The sequence below is a fragment of the Trachypithecus francoisi genome, unplaced genomic scaffold (genome assembly GCF_009764315.1).
Source record: "Trachypithecus francoisi isolate TF-2019V2 unplaced genomic scaffold, Tfra_2.0 Lachesis_group15, whole genome shotgun sequence".
In the NCBI taxonomy this organism is placed as follows: Eukaryota; Metazoa; Chordata; class Mammalia; order Primates; family Cercopithecidae; genus Trachypithecus; species Trachypithecus francoisi.
Window position 1 is genome coordinate 64,536,677 of NW_022681460.1, and position 16,944 is coordinate 64,553,620.

The 16,944-nt window shown below is 41.1% G+C and overlaps 1 protein-coding gene across 8 annotated transcripts in view; it reads right to left on the reverse strand.

The window, feature by feature from the left end:
* Window positions 1-16,944, reverse strand: part of PLEKHG1 (pleckstrin homology and RhoGEF domain containing G1) — a 248,937-nt gene that overhangs the window by 106,939 nt on the left and 125,054 nt on the right. For 7 of the 8 annotated variants that reach the window (XM_033235072.1, XM_033235074.1, XM_033235073.1 and 4 more), the window contains one exon: window positions 485-993. In XM_033235072.1, the coding sequence (XP_033090963.1) occupies window positions 485-895 (411 nt within the window). In that variant the 5' untranslated portion in view covers window positions 896-993. Of the gene's footprint in view, window positions 1-484; window positions 994-13,250; window positions 13,514-16,944 lie in introns of those variants that run through there. The other variant, XM_033235075.1, reaches the window with a different exon arrangement.

The window sequence follows — 16,944 nt, forward strand, 5'->3', positions numbered from 1 at the left end:
CCAAGCCCCACCCAGGCCAATGAAATCACAGTTGCTGAGTGTGGGATTCATGTCTCAGTGGTTTTGGAAGCTCCCAGACGCCCGTAGAGAGTGGTGATTAAGGTAAGGACAGCTGAGAGGTTCAGTCATACACCTGCCACTTATGCTGCAGGAGACCTGAGTCCTCCTCCATCCTCACCTGCCCCACTGCGTGTGAGTCACTCTGACATCTTGGGTAGGATTCATTAACACAGCATCCTGCTATGGGCACTGTATCATCATTCTTGTTCCTCACTCATAACTAATTTGTTAATGCAAATATTAAGAGGATGTTAATACAGTGAGTTACGGCCTTAGGGTTTCTCTTAAAAGTTACTCTCTCTTTAAACATTCACATCCCTTCCGCCTCTTAGAAGACATCCCCTACACCTGGCTTGGCTTTGCCGTCTCTTTTGCAAGCATATTTCTTCTGCATGTTGAACATTAAAAGTGAAGTCGGCCTTACCTCTACGATGCTTTTTAAATCTTGCACATAAGTCCTTTCGGTCTCCAGAATTTCCTGAACAACTCTATCCACATAGAGGAGCTTGGGGCTGGTGGCCAAGTCTGTGGTAGTCTTGGGTGTCCTGTTAGAGTCCACTTTCCACTGCGCCCTGGGCAGCCTTTCGCTGCCTTCGTCTGCATTCTGTTGCCCGGCAGCGGGGTGGTCCCTCTGCAGCTCACTGCTGGAAAACGGCCTGGCCGGAATCAGCTCCAGTTTTATGGCCCCTACCTCCTTATCCTGGTTAAACAAGCCCAAGTGGCTATTTGAAACTAAGGTCATTCTGCTGCCGAAGGAACCATGGCTGTCGCGGGAAGAGGCCGAGGACGACGTGGAACCAAAGCTGACGGGTCGGTCACTATCAGAGAGCTCCATCGTCTTCAGTTCTTGAGGGCAGGAATGCCTGGCTGTGGTCTTGGGATCTGGAACTTTGGTTACAGCTGATGGCACTTCAAGACACAACTGGTGCCCATCTATATGCATTAAAGAAAATAAATAAAAAGGACAAGATAAGCAATTCTATCAAGCAGAGGGTTGAAAGGAAGTAAAAACCTGGCTCAAATAAATACAGTCAATAACAAGGTGTCCAGTTATAGAAGGGAATACAAAGGTACCTGTTGGTGGAGCAAGATGCAAAATCAGTGTTCCCAAAGCATCACCTGGGTGCCTGTTAGAAATGCACAGTCTCGGGCTCTGACCTCGACCTGCTGAACTTGAATCTGCACTTTAATAAGATCCCAGAATGACTTATAAGCATTAAAGTTTGAGAAACACTAGACCTGTTGTCTCAAAAGTGTGACCACCTGGAATGACTCTTATGCAAATTAGTCTAGATTCACTAAATTAAAGACTCAGCGGTCAGGGCACCAGGAATCGATCACTTTAACAAGCACCACAAGTGGTTCTTATGAACTTAAAAGGGACCCAAAGTGACTTCTATGGAATTTTGAAAAACCTTGTTCTAGATTTTAAGTATTTCACCATAATTCCACAAAATTTTAGGCTAGCATCCTGGAGCCACCACTAGTTGATTTAAATAATGCTGGCAACTTTATATTTCACTTGCATACAGTATTAAAGAAAGTGTCACATAGACAATAATTTTCTAGTACTAGGCAAGAAAAAGATATAGTCATATACAGCATAATGATGTTTTGGTCAACAATGAACTGCAGGCTGGGCACGGTGGCTCACGCCTGTAAATCCCAGCACTTTGGGAGGCTGGGAGGGGGGGAAATCACTTGAGGCCAGGAGTTTGAGACCAGCCTGGCCAACATGCCAAAACCCTGTCGCTACTAAAAAATACAAAAATTAGCTAATCGGGAAGCTGAGGCACAAGAATTGCTTGAAGCCGGGAGGCAGATGTTGCAGTGAGCCGAGATCCTGCCACTGAACTCCAGCCTGGGCGATAGAGCGAGACTGTCTCAAAACAAAACAACAAACTGTGTATATGGCAGTGGTCAGAGCAATCTGCCGTACCATCCAGCCTAGATGTGTCAAGGGCTATGCCATATAGGTTTGTGAGAGTATGCTCTGTGATGTTCATACAATGATGAAGTTGCCCGACAACGCATCTCAGAATGTACCCCCATGCTGAAGTGATGCATGACTGTATTAAGACTCACACCCCACTGAAAACTTATCCTCTTAACAGAGCACTTCTCCAGATCACTTCTTAAAAACTGGCATTCTATTTGTGGCATATATGGAGTTACAATACTACTAGAGAGTATGTTTGATTAACTACAACACTCCACAAGTACAGTTATAAAATCATGTAATTATATGACGAATCTAGGAACTAAATTATGAGAACAATTATGAGAAGACGGTGCCGTCCTATTTAGAAAAGGGCAAAAGGAAAAACTGTCTGCAAAGTCAAAAGGTCACGTAATGGTGAAACCCCGTCTCTACTAAAAAAAACACAAAAAAATTAGCCAGGCCTGGTGGTGGGCGCCTGTAGTCCCACCTACTAGGGAGGCTGAGGCAGGAGAATGGTGAGAACCTGGGAGGTGGAGTTTGCAGTGAGCCGAGATCACACCACTGAACTCCAGCCTGGGTGACAGAGCAAGACTCCGTCTCAAAAAAAAAAAAAAAGTCACTTAATACCCACAGCATTTAAATATGATGTTAGGCCCCAAAAGGACCCACATGAAAATTAAACATTCAGAAGCTGTTTGGGTAAAACACTCAAAATTCCAATCTTCCTCACTTCTAAGGCAGGGTCAACATTTCTCCCTCAAATAATGAGGTTCCACGTCTCATTATTTCATAGAGAAATTTTGTTTATAGAAACAAAATGTCTTGTGATATAGAATGGGATTAATAAAGAAATTTGCTTCATTTTGCTAGGTTACCTTACCACAAAAACATGCTTATAGGTTTTACTAGAAAAATGTAAGAGAGAAACTTATGTTTGGAAGGTTACAATGTGACAAACACAGTAAAAAGGATACATAGTAATGATCATTTTTCAACAGTAATGGAAATTTGGTTTGATTCGATAATAAAGATCACTAAACAATTGGTACTAATATTTTTAGAATATAAAGTATCCATCAAGTCTCTCCTTCAATGTACTGTTTCTAGATAGTTTATATTCATGACAAGTATTAGTACAAACTTACCATGCAAATATTAAAGTTATGAATAAAAAATGAAGGAACTAATTCTGAGTCAAGAAGGAGTGGTAAGACATGTAGGAAATGAGCAGTTTATCTGCGAAACCACTACCACATGCTAGAGTTTGCCACAAATTTTTAATGCTTTTGCAATATTCTTTCTGCTTGTTCTATAACAACTTTACGACCTATAAAACATGAATTGGTTATAGTAGTTAAAATGCACTTGACCTAGAAAGCCTGATCCAACTTGAGTGTGGCAAAAATCCAAGCAGCAGCCATGCATTTAGGTATGCGTGCAGCAAAGGACGCTTGCTCACGTTTGGGACTGGTGTTGAGAAAGTCATGGACAGTCTAAAGTAGAGGCAGACACAACAATGTTTTCTTTCTATTCACATCCACTATAACCAGGACCATCAGGCTGATCTCACTGTAGGAAATGGGCACTCACTTGGGAAGTATCTGAGGATACTTTGGGAAACCAAGGGTCCAATGAGGCTATGATTTGGGACTAAACATAAGTTGGATATATTTTTTTTTTGAGATGGAGTTTTGTGCTTGTCACCCAGACTGGAGTGCAATGGCATGATCTCAGCTCACTGCAACCTCTGCTTCCCTGGTTCAAGCAATTCTCCTGCCTCAGTCTCCCTAGTAGCTGGAATTACAGGCATGTGCCAACATGCCCAGCTAATTTTTATATTTTTAGAAGAGATGGGGTTTCACCATGTTGGCCAGGCTGGTCTCAAACTCCTGACTGCAGATGATCCACCTGCCTTGGCCTCCCAAAGTGCTGGGATTACAGGTGTGAGCCACCACGCCCGGCCAAGTTGGAAATACTCTATAACAGGGGTGCGGTACCTGTCCATGGCCTGTCAGAAACCAAGCAGCACAGCAGGAGGTGAGCAGTGGGCGAATGAGCATTGCTGCCTGAGCTCAGATCAGCAGAAGCATTAGATTCTCATAGGAGTGTGAGCCCTATTGCGACCTATGCATGCCAGGGATCTAGGCTGCACGCTCCTTATGAGAATCTAATTCCTGATGATCTGAGGTGGAACTGTTTCATCCTGAAAGCATCCCCACTCCCCTACCCCCACCAGCTCAACCCACCCTTCATCCCTCGAAAAACTGCCTTCCATGAAACCAGTCCCTGGTGTCAAAAAAGTTGAAAGGCCAAGACATCTGGAAAGGTCTACCCCCCCATAGATCTGTACATACTGTCTCCAGGGCAAGTTCTGATTTTCTAACTGGAGAAGAATCAATCTCTCCAGAATAGAAACTGTCTTTCACACAGTTACAAAACTCTTGGCACTATATTCATGATCAGGACTAGTGAAAAATGGACATAACAGAGAGACACATTATTTTCTTATCATCATTTCTTTTCTCTACTTACTTTCACTTTAAATTAGATACCCAATATTGGGACAGAAGGATTAAAGAGGAATAAAAGCTGCTTTTAGAGGACCCCAGGTTGGGCTGCTAGAAATGACAATGTCTTTAGAAATACTTTCAAAGGTGGGAAAGAGTGGGATATAAAACGTACATCAATAGGGACCCCTTCATGGATAGATCTTAAATAGCAGCATAGATTGGGCACCACTGCGGGGACAGCTTCAAATGTTCCAATGCCATGGTCAGGCCTGGCTGCCAACCAGGCACTTGCTAAAATAGACCATTTTAGAAGTTTGGTGTCCATAGTATTTAGCCAAGCTTACCACCCCAAACTAAAGACCTTCCAAAATTACCAATGACAGAAGTGAAACACTTAAAGTCAGGTCATATAATGGCATGTAATATGAGACCGCACTTGCTAATGGCTAACATTTTTTATGTTGATTCATTGCTTATAAGATAATTATAGTTTCCTCACATAGGAAAATACACCTCTTAAAAACTGTCTAGTCTTGTTCTCACTTTCCTCAAAATAATTTAAGATTTCCACCCTGTCTGGCCTATTCTAATGCAACTCACCAATTATTAATATTTATCTCTAGAGCTGTGTTGCTCCACACAGTAGCCAGTGGCCACATGTGGCTACTGAGAACCTGAAACGCAGCCAGGCTGGGCAGTGGCTCATGCCTATAATTCCAGCACTTTGGGAGGCTGAAGCAGGCAGATCACTTGAGCTCAGGAGTTCGAGACTAGCCTGGGCAACCTACTACCCCACCTCAAATACAGAAAATACAAAAAATTAGCTGGGTGTGGTGGCACGTGCCTGTAGACCCAGCTGCTTGGAGTCACAGCTGCAGTAAGCCATGATCGTGCCACTGCACTCCAGCCTGGGTGGCAAAGTGAGACCTTGACTCAAAATAAATAAATAAATAAATAAACAAACACAGTCAGTCTGAGCTGAGATGTAAGATACACACCAGATTTCAGTAACTTAGTATGAAACTAAAAACATGAAATAAAATACCTCATTAATAATTTTTATATTTGTGTATTGAAATAGTAATTTGGATTAGGTTAAATAAAACATCTCATTGAAATTATTTTCACTGGTTTCATTTTACTTTTTTTTTCTTTTTTGAGACAGAGTTTTGCTCTTGTTGCCCAGGCTGGAGTGAAGTGGTGCAATCTCGGCTCAATGTGACCTCCACCTCCTGGGTTCAAGCAATTCTCCTGCTTCAGCCTCCCAAGTAGCTGGGATTACAGGCGCCTGCCACCATGCCTGGCCAATTTTAGTACTTTTAGTAGAGACGGGGTTTCACCATGTTGGCCAGGCTGGTCTCGAACTCCTGACATCGTGATCTACCCGCCTCGGCCTCCCAAAGTGCTGGGATTACAGGTGTGAGCCACTGCGCCTGGTCTACTTTCTTATTTTAAATTTATTCTTATTTTTATTTTTTGAAACAGAGTCTCACTCTGTCACCTGGGCTGGAGTGCAGTGGCACAATCATGGCTCACTCCTGGGTTCAAGCCATCCTCCCACTTCAGCCTCCCAAGTAGCTGGGACCACGCCACCATACCAAGCTAATTTTTATTTTTAAGTTTTGTAGAGATGAAGTCTTTCTATGTAGCCCAGGCTGGTCTTCAACTCCTGGATTAAAGTGATCCTCCCATCTTGGTCTCCCAAAGTGCTGAGATTACAGGTGTAAGCCACTACCCCGGCATCACTTTATTTTTTTATATGGTGGCTACTAGAAAATAAAAAATTACATATGTAGTTCATATATATTTTAGTCAGACAATGCTGATCTAGAAGTCTTTGATATAATTTCATTATTCTTGAAGGTTTAAATTTACCTCTTTATCAATCTTTGCTCAAATAACAGTGAATGCAGAGATACATACAACTCAAAGTTTGCATTTTTGTTTTTTATTCCACTTATTAATGCACAATATTATTAAAAATTAGCAAAAATAGAGTTGGGAGGTCATCTCTGTGTAGCAGATATCAGGCTAACTGATTTTCCATGACAAACTGAAACATCCAGATAAAAAACTATAGAGCAAGAAAGCTTTTTCATTTGCCTTGAGTGAAAGATGTTAGTATTTGTGTGAGCTGCTGCTTTTCTTCTCATAACTTCTGTCTATTCCAAAATCCCAAACACAGGGCTAATAATGTAAGAATTTCTGAGAACTCCAGCCAAACCTTGCTAATGGCTTATATGAGGTATATCTTTTGACCCTAAGACAAGCAGGTTCCACCCACTTAGAGGATTGTGATCAATCTCACCCTTCGTAAACCTGGAGGTGGTGGGGGTGGAAGTACCCACAGAGGAACCTTAGAGACTTACCGAGTCTCACAATGAGAAGCACTGGTTAGCCTAAAAGCCATCCAGATAAAATACTGTTTTTCTGTGTGCCATCCTCAATGAAAGGAAAAGATGCCCAGACAGCTTCTATGTAGCTAGGCTTTCATACATTTTACTTCAAGACAAATCCCTCTAATTTTTTCTAGGTGAAAAAACTGGAATTCCAGGGCTTTTCTTTCTTTGCTCTTCCAACTTCCATTATTTTAATTGCTCTCTTTTGGAAAATCACTGCCAGAATCAAAAGCAATGCTTCTCGGCTCTGGTTTCTTAGGCTGATTTAGGTTTCATGCAGAACGTTCCATGGCTTCCTGTGACCATATTTACACGGAGAAGGGGGGACATTTGACGGGTCCTACAGCCTACAACTCCCAAGGAGAAACTTAGGAGGCAGGACAGAAATCCTACTCACAGCAGGGATTGAGGGGTGATCAGGGTTTCCAAATTCTGCTCATTGCTATTCTAGACAACAAATACCTAGTCTGAGTTCCTTGGCAGGACAACCATGGAAATCAAGAGAATGTGTTGTGTTCAGTACCAACGAGTAGCTGAAATTATGCAGTTCCTTATTACACCTCCTGTGAATTACTCAAAGAGGGTAGGCCACAGAAAGACTAAAGTATACAGAAATAGTTACTCTATCAGCTAGTGACGTTCATTTAATATACAGCGCAGTTTTGTTAGAGCCTCAACGTTGTAAACATTTTTTAAAGCATTAAGTCAGTTGTTTAAGAGTCCAAGTTAAAAAATATACATTTATATATTTCAAAGATGACACTAGATATTTAAGGAACATCTTTTATTCCCCCACACCAATATGGGTTTTCACTTCTTGGTTTTCTAAATTATCATACTTGATTCCTGTTTAATGGTAGGGCCAGGACTATAATTCCTCATGTTCTCTAGTGTTCAGCATGTTCAATTCAGGGAACATGATTTTCATATTTATTTGTAGTTATTTGGTGATGAAGAACCAAGGAGTAAAAAAAAAAAAAAAAAAAAAATCTTGTTACCATGTTAATTTCTTAGTTTTATCATGTAAATTTCTTAGTTTTTAACCAAGGTACTACAATTACACAAGATGTTAATGTTAGGGCAAGCTGGATGAAAGACATATGGGAACTTTGCACTGTCTTTGTAACTTTTTTGTACACTTAAAAAATTTTCAAAATAAATAGCTCAAAAATGTTTTAAATTAAAAAATGTATTTTATTGAGGTATGATTAAATACAAAAAGTTATACGTATTTAATGTATAAAACTTGAATTTGGAGATAAGTATACACGTGAAACTATCACCACAATCTATACCACGAACATAGTCATCACCTCCAAAAGTTTTCTTATGCCTCTTTATTATTATTAGACATTTTATAATAACAACACTTAAGATCTACCTCCTTAGCAGTATTTTAACTATACAATATAGTATTGTTAGCTATAGGCACTATGCTGTGCAGATTTCTTGGACTTACTCATCTTGCATAGCTGAAAATTTGTATCCTTTCACGATTACCTCCCTGTTTCTCCCTCTCCCTACTCCCTGGCAAGCACCACTCTAGTCTTTTCTTGTATGAGTTTGATTATTTTAGATTCTTCCTAAGAGTGGTGTCATGTAGCATTTGCCCTTCTATGTCCAGCTCATTTCATTTAGCACAATAGACTCCAGGTTCATCCATGTTGTCACAAGTGGCAGGATTTCCTTCTTTTTTTTTTATGGTCAGATAATTTTCCCATTATGTGTATGTGCCACATGTTCTTATATCACATGCAAAAAGAATAAAAATGAACCCTTATCTTATACTCTACACAAAAATAAACTCAAAATACATTCAGACCTAAAAATACAACCCGAAACCATAAAGCCTCTAAGAAAAAAAAAAAAAAGAAAAAACCTAGGGGAGAAAAGCATCATAACATTGGTCTTGGCAATGAGTTTTTGGATATGCCACCAAAAGCACAGGCAACAATAGCAAAAAGCAAAAACAGACAAGTGAGGCTACATCAAACCAGAAAGCTTCTGCACAGCAAAGGAAATCATCAGCTAAGCAAGGAGATAACCTACAGAATGGGATAAAATATTTGCAAACTATGCATCCAACAAGGTGTTAAAGCACATATTTGTACCAGAAGATCAAGAATGAGAAAGGTATTTTGCAAAAATATTTTCATTCAAACAGGAGGTGAAGGGTTGAACAAAGAGGAACAAAGATTCCTTCAAGCTGTAAAGTCAGATACGAAATACTCAGATAATTTACCGATTGATTCCTATATTAATTGCTATGGTATGAATGTCTGTGCCCTTCTCAAAATTCGTATGTTGAAACTTACTCACCAAGGTGATGGTATTGGCGGGGGGGCTGTTGGGAGATGATTAGGTCATGAGGGCTCTACCCTCATGAATGAGATTAGTGCCCTTATAAAAGAGGACAGAGGGAGCTTGTTTGCTCCTTCTGCCATGTGAGAACACACAGGAGGCACCATATAGGAGGAACAGGCCCTCACCAGATACACAATCTGTTGGCGCCTTGATCTTGAACTTCCCACTCTCTAGAACTGTGAGCAATCAATTTCTGTTCCTTGTACATTACCCAGTTTAAGCTATTTTGTTACAGTAGCACAAATGGACTAAGACACTAGTCAATGGAAACTAAGAGGTATAACGGCTACTCAGTTGAGTAGGGATTAAGCAGCTACCTAAGGCAACTAATGCATTAGATAAATTGCCTTAGCTAAGGGGTGCCTCTGGACCAGTCTAGTGAAAAAGAACCTTAAAAAATTCCCTAGGCCAGGCACAGTGGCTTATGCCTATAATCCTGGCACTTTGGAAGGCAGAGGCAGGTGAATCACCTGAGGTCAGGAGTTTGAGACCAGCCTGGTCAATATGATGAAACCCCCATCTTTACTAAAAATACAAAAATTAGCCAGGCATGGTGGCAGGTGTATGTAATCCCAGCTACTCAGGAGGCTGAGGCAGAATAATCACTTGAACCCGGGGAGTGGAGGTTGCAGTGAGCTGAGATTGCACCACTTCACTCCAGCCTGGGTGACAGAGTGAAACTCCATCTCAATAAAAAAAAAAAGGAATTCCCTAAGATCTTTTTATGCAAATGCAGCTGTTTTTACTCTTGTTGTATGCTTTTTGTGTGTGTGTGGTGACTTAGTGTGGGGGATGAAGGAAATTATTTGGGGCACTCTAAACCATCCATTATGTCACCACTTAGAGAGGGACTGTTAGCTGTCTACCAAAATCCACTCTACCCTTTTCTTTAGTGATAGAGTTTTCACTAAGCACATTTCCCAGCCTCCTCTGCCTTTAGATATTGGCCATGTGGTCAAGTTCTCCCCAGAAGAAATGATATATGCCCGTTTAGGGGTCTATTTCTCAAGACATTAGATTTTATTAGTCCACATTCTTTCCTCTTCATGCTGGAACCCAGATGTGGCAGAAATCTTGCCTCCACTCTAAGAAGGATACTAGTGCCCTAGGGTATAGCAGGGCCCAAAGACATGCAAAACCTTGCAGTCACTGGTGCTAGACATAAAATCTGGTTATCCTGATTCTTCCACACTAGAGAAAAGACATGATGAGACCGCGATGATACGCAGAGGGATGCCCAAGAAACCCCGACTGTTGCAGCCCCTGCTGTGAGTGTTTCCAGCCAAGACATTGGACATGTGGATGAGAAGCCTTTCAGATGACCCCAGCCCTGTCATGTCTGAGTGAAATTTCATGACAGTCCCCAAGTCAGAATCACCTAGCATAGCCTTTCCTGAATTCTTGCCTCACAGAAACCTTGAGCAATTATAAATGTTTGTTGTTTCAAGCCAGTAGGTTTCGGGGTGATTGGTTAGGCAATATGAGATAACCCAAACAGTCTCTATTATAACAGATGAGTCTTATTATGATACAGCTGCTACAATTCTGTGTCAAAATCACCCTTAAAAAGCCCCCAAAACCAACCTCAGTGGTCTTTCATGTGTCTCATTACTTTTCAAAAACTGTATAGATGGGGAAAAAGAAAAGCAGAGATTACATAACATCATGCTCAAAGTTGAACTATGAATCAGAGACTACACTTTCTAACTTCTAGTCCATCCTTCCTTCTACTCATAAAGTAGCAGGGTAGAAAAGGAACTTAGAGATCAGGAAATGAAGGACTCAACATAAGGGGCTTGTCTAAAGCACATGGTACCATATGCCAAAAGGGACTACCCAGTGTGTGGCTATGTGTGCACAGAAATACATATATCCACAACCCTCTGTATAAACACATTTCAGAGAACCAACCAGAAATTAAATTATGTCCTAATACTCCCTTTTGGTCAGAGGATTTGCATGTTTGCCCTGGCTCTGTACCCTCCAGGTTTATACTGATCTTTGCAGCTCTGGTTTCCTTGTATGTGAGGCAGCTGGATTAGGTGACTTCCCCAAGTCTCATCCAACCTTTGGGCCATGACTCCAATCCTGAAAACCCAGCAAACCACTGGCTGTCACAACTGCATGGCCTCTTCCCAGCTGGAGGCACAGCACAAGCAGTGACCCCCTAACAGCAGTTTCTTCTACAGCCTACGAACGCCAGGTCTTGGATGATGAAAAACTGTATCACTGAGTTTTTTAAAGGCTAAAAAACATCTCTATTTTTACTTTAGATTAAATAATAATCTATGCTCCAGCTTTGCTTTGAATAGTACCTTCCTGTTAGTGTAACATTATCAGTCTCAAGGCAGTAACTAAACAATGATGGTAATATACACAAGCTCCATCTGTATGGAACACACTCAGTTCCAAAACATCCCTGCACAGCTGGGAGGGAGGCACCAAGAGAAACCACATTTTCTTAAAGAAAAAGGAGGAGGAAGAAAAGGCCAATTTCAAGTGACTAACAATAGCACTCTGAACAAATAAATCCATCCATGAAGTACATTAGACATGTTCTTTTAAAAAAGGAGGAAAAGGCAGGGCGCAGTGGCTCACGCCTGTAATCCCAGCACTTTGGGAGCCCAAGGCAGGTGGATCACAAGGTCAGGAGTTTGAGACCAGCCTAGCTAACATGGTGAAACCCCGTCTCTACTAAAAATACAAAAATTAGCCGGGCATGGTGGCGGGCACCTGTAATCCCAGCTGTTCAGGAAGCTGAGGCAGGGGAACCGCTTGAACCCAGGAGGTGGTGGTTGCAGTGAGCCGAGATCGTGCCATTGCACTCCAGCCCGGGTGACAGAGTGAGACTCAGTCTCAAAAAAAACAAGGAGGCAGAGAAATTAAAGTGCCTAGTAACAGAGATCCAAGTGAATAAAGCCATCTAGAAGGTACAATGTAAAATGATTAAATGTCATGTCTTTAAAAGTATAGAAAATGGTCATAATATACAATGAGTAAAATGGATAGTTTAAAAAACATATAATATGATCCTAATTTTAAATTTAAAATGCCACTTCTTTATTGTCTACATTAGAAATAGATTGAAGAAATATATAATAAAATGTTAACATTGGTTTTACTGAGTAGAATGAATAATTTTGTTCCTTTCGTATTTATCTGTAAATATCTCTTTTCTTCAATAGGTGTATTCCTTTTATAACCTGAAAAAATTATTTAAGGCAATTAAAATCACAATGTCAATTGGTGTCAGATATCTAAATATTTTAAATTAACATAATTTTCATATTCAATATGTGATTAAGGAATGCCTTATATATCTTTCAAAAATGTATCATTAAATTCAAATAAGAAAGCCAAATGAAATCACATTCCAATGGACAACAGTATTGAATACAATCCACGCCTCCTTTGCCCCAATCATTGTTCCTCACAAAAGTATTTCCTACCAAGAAACACTCAAAATGGAAACTGCATTTTCTTAGGCAACTTTGGTTGCCACTAGACTCAGACTAAATTTCATCACTGCAGTTGCTAAGCATACATTTGCAAACATTTATTTGGTTCCTCCAACTTTGACTGCATATGAACCTCAAAAAGAAAGCATATTAAAATGCTGGGCATTCAGCGCGTGACCACTGAGGATTTCAGAGTTCTCCCCAGAGTCAGAAACATCAGCTCTCTAGATATTTCAACCTCACTTTAAGGAAAGAGCAAAATCAAATGAAACAAAATAAGACAAAACCTATTTGAGACAGGCTGCAGTTCAGACAGGAGGGGGAGAAAAAATCATCTTCTAGACTTCAGGCTATCGTATTTGTAACAGAAGAGTTTTCCTTGATCCAGCCAAGCTTCCGTCCCTGCACACTTGTGAAGAAAGCCCCCCTGCCACCCTTTCTCACCTCGGTGGACCTCTCTGGCTGCTCCCAGAGGGAAGGAGCGTTTGTTTTCGGGGACACTCACATTAGCACCTACCTCTGCTCCACTCAGGCTTAAGCACATCGTCTGCCTTCAGCTGATGCGGTGACTTCAGTCAGGTAAAAGAAACAGCCTTTGCTAGTCTGTGCAGCGCCTTCCGTAGAAATATTGCATGAGTCAGCTTTTATCTCCCAAACCCAACACACAAAGGCTTTACAAAAACCTGATTTGCAACTTTCTCACTGCCTTTTTCCCCCTAGTGTGCAGACCACAGACTTCAGCATCACTAAGAGCCTTAAATGAAACATGACATCATTCAATTGAGAAACAGGACAATAGACACCACTGTGGGTAACTTGAAAATGCACACTTCACTGAGCAACACCCTACCACTTCCATTCTTTTGTGAACATCAAATACAACCCACACTCCCCCAAAGCTGCTGGGCTTCACCTTCCTGGCTCTGGCCACGGTTCTCATTAAACTCTAGAAAATAAGCAAGATCTTTGGAACTCTGATATTTTTAAGTTCACTTCCTGAAGCATGGGCTTGTTTCAAAGTAAAGGGACATATGTTTAACTTTCAAAGTAAACGGACACATCTTTAAACTGAAGTTTTAAAATGAAGGTTGGGGTGGGGGTGGGGTGGTGAATAACAACCAGTGGGAAACAGTTTGGATAATTAGTTTCTGTTAACAAGACACTTAATAGAACTTTAGGTGAACAAAGTTTAAGGAGAAAACATTTAAGGCCGACATTCAAAAAACCTATCTGAAGACAAATACCTAAAATTGATATGCACATGCATTTCTTTGGAGAACAGTTAAGTTCTGTGATTTTATAGTCATAAATACTAAGTAGTAAAGACAGAATGATCTAGTATTCCTACAATACTTTAGTGAGACCTTCTAATTATTTTGGGTTTTTGATTTCTCTAAGACCACCGGTCCTTCTGAAAATGCTGTATCTATTTTTACAGAAAGATTCAGAAGGCATATATTTGACAAAGATCTTGAGTTCTTTAAATGAAGGTCTCCAGAAGTACAAAAATGCTATTGAAAACTGATACCGGCCGGGCGCAGTGGCTCAAGCCTGTAATCCCAGCACTTTGGGAGGCCGAGACGGGCGGATCACGAGGTTAGGAGATTGAGACCATCCTGGCTAACACCGTGAAACCCCGTCTCTACTAAAAAATACAAAAAACTAGCCAGGCGAGGTGGCGGGCGCCTGTAGTCCCAGCTACTAGGGAGGCTGAGGCAGGAGAATGACGTGAACCCGGGAGGCGGAGCTTGCAGTGAGCGGAGATCCGGCCACTGCACTCCAGCCTGGGTGACAGAGCGAGATTCTAACTCAAAAAAAAAAAAAAAGAAAAGAAAACTGATACCACTGCACTATGGAACTACAATTCAAAATATGGATTATGTCCTTGCATAGACATCTAAAACTGAACTATATCAAAGGATTAAGATCCTTTAAATAGAAGTTCCATTTAAAGCATTCATTTGTGGTTATAGAAAACACCATTAGCAGATCATCCTTAATATAGCTATTTCTATCATGCCTATTAAGTGATTTTAAACTAACAATATAATAGGATAATTTGTTTTAATGCTGATTTCCTTTCAAATCAGGCTGAACATACACATGGCTATTTAAATAAGTGATTTTTAAAGGAAATAGTTCGGAATTTCTCACCCACAAAATTCACCGGTTTGATGGAAATTAGTAAATCCAGGATGCTGAGAAGGCAGTGTGAGAGGAAGGGTCCTCCCTGGGCTGTAGAGACTCTTCATCCTCTATTCTGGCCTCCACAGCAACCCCTTTGGCCTCCCAAAGCATGTCTGTCTCCCATACCAGTGCCTAAGCTGGGCTCTTCCTTTCTGCTCAACGAAGAGCCAGCTCAGATCAAGCTCCCATTCTATCTGCTACAACCACTCTAACCCACCGCTCTTTCCATTAGTTTAACAGCTGTTTATTACACTTAGAATAAGGCTCATGTGGTCTCGTATTTAATTGTTTTCTAAGTGTCTCTCTCCTACCCTGCATGGTGGCTGTTGGGGGCAGGGAACCTTCCTATACCGTAGATTTGATATTCTTGAGGCAGATACGAAGATCTAAACTCTTAGATGGGATAAAATACACAGAGGCTCTAGGCTTCCTAATGACTCATCCATTGTGCATGGCCTCAGATCACAACACAGCTACTTTTAACTTCCAATAAAATTACATTGTACTTGGATTTTTTTTTTTACTTTTTGCCAAGAAACATGTTTCTAAAATGCTATTTCTGAGAGATGCCATGTATGTTACACGTAAACAAAAACAGCAAAGTTGCTGTGTGTGGATGGTAGACAGTTTACTAAGCTTACCCACCAGAAAAGTGACAGTCCTGAAGGACAGCTTTAAAGTGACAGCGGGGGCCATATTGGGTCCTACAGGACAGTCATTTATTAGTTCATCCATGGTTTCTGCTTTAGCAAAATCATCAACTTGTGTAAGTAACGACCTCTCTTATAACTGGCAAATAAGTGAAACCACCTATGCTTGCATCTACAAATATCAAAGATTTAAAGTATGTTGAATTTCATTTTTTAAATAATAAGCTTTTTCAGAGCAGGGGATACACACACACACAAACACATTTTTTTTTTCCTTTATATTTATCCTAGTACCAAGCATTTGCTTGAATAAATTAACCAATGGATAGCGCATGAGGCCTGGGAGGAATAACACATTCACATACTAGCAGGAAGGAAAAGAAAAGGGAAGAAGGGCCAGGCAGGAGGCCGAGGCAGGCAGATCACGAGGTCAGGAGTTCAAGACTATCCTGTCCAACATGATGAAACCCCGTCTCTACTAAAAATACAAAAATTAGCCAGATGTGGTGGTGCATACCTGTATTCCCAGCTACTCGGGAGGCTGAAGTAGGAGAATCACTTGAACCAGGTAGGCGGAAGTTGTAGTGAGCCGAGATCACGCCTCTGCACTCCAGCCTGGGTGACAGAGTGAGACTCTGTCTCAAAAAAAAAAAAAAAAAAAAAGAAAAGGGAAGAAACGCCTCCATTTATTGAGCAACAGTCCAGGTTCTTTCACACCTGAGAGCAGAGGCACCTTCTACACTTCAGTATTTTCTTAAGACCCTGGTTTCTCCCCATTTGGCTCTGCAGTGGTTCTGCGTTCCAGTGCTCCCCACCACATATTCCACACACTGGACACACTGAACTGTTAACAATTCTTGGAGGTGTGCTGCTGGTTTGCCACTAGACTTTTGTTCATGCAGGGAAAATGAACAATCTTAAGACTCACAAAAGGCACAGATGCTGGTATCCTTGCTACTTTTTCCTGTATAATTTATTTGCCAATACTAACACTGGGTGAAAAGATTATTTTTGCTCAGCAAAATTTAATTTTTTAATTAATTTATTTTTTCGAGACGGAATCTCCCTCTGTCACCCAACCTGGAGTGCAGTGTCACTATCTCAGCCCACTGCAACCTCTGCCTCCCAGGTTCAAGCGATCCTCCCACCTCAGCCTCCTGAGTAGCTGGAACTACAGGCATGCACCACCACGCCCAGCTAATTTTTTTGTATTTTTAGTAGAGACAGGGTTTCCCCATACTGGCGAGGTGGGTCTCGAACTCCTGACCTCAGGTGATCTGCCCACCTCGGCCTCCCAAAGTGCTGGGATTACAGGTGTGAGCCACTGTGCCTAGCCCCAAATTTCTTTTTAAATGATAGAGTGGCCACAGATAA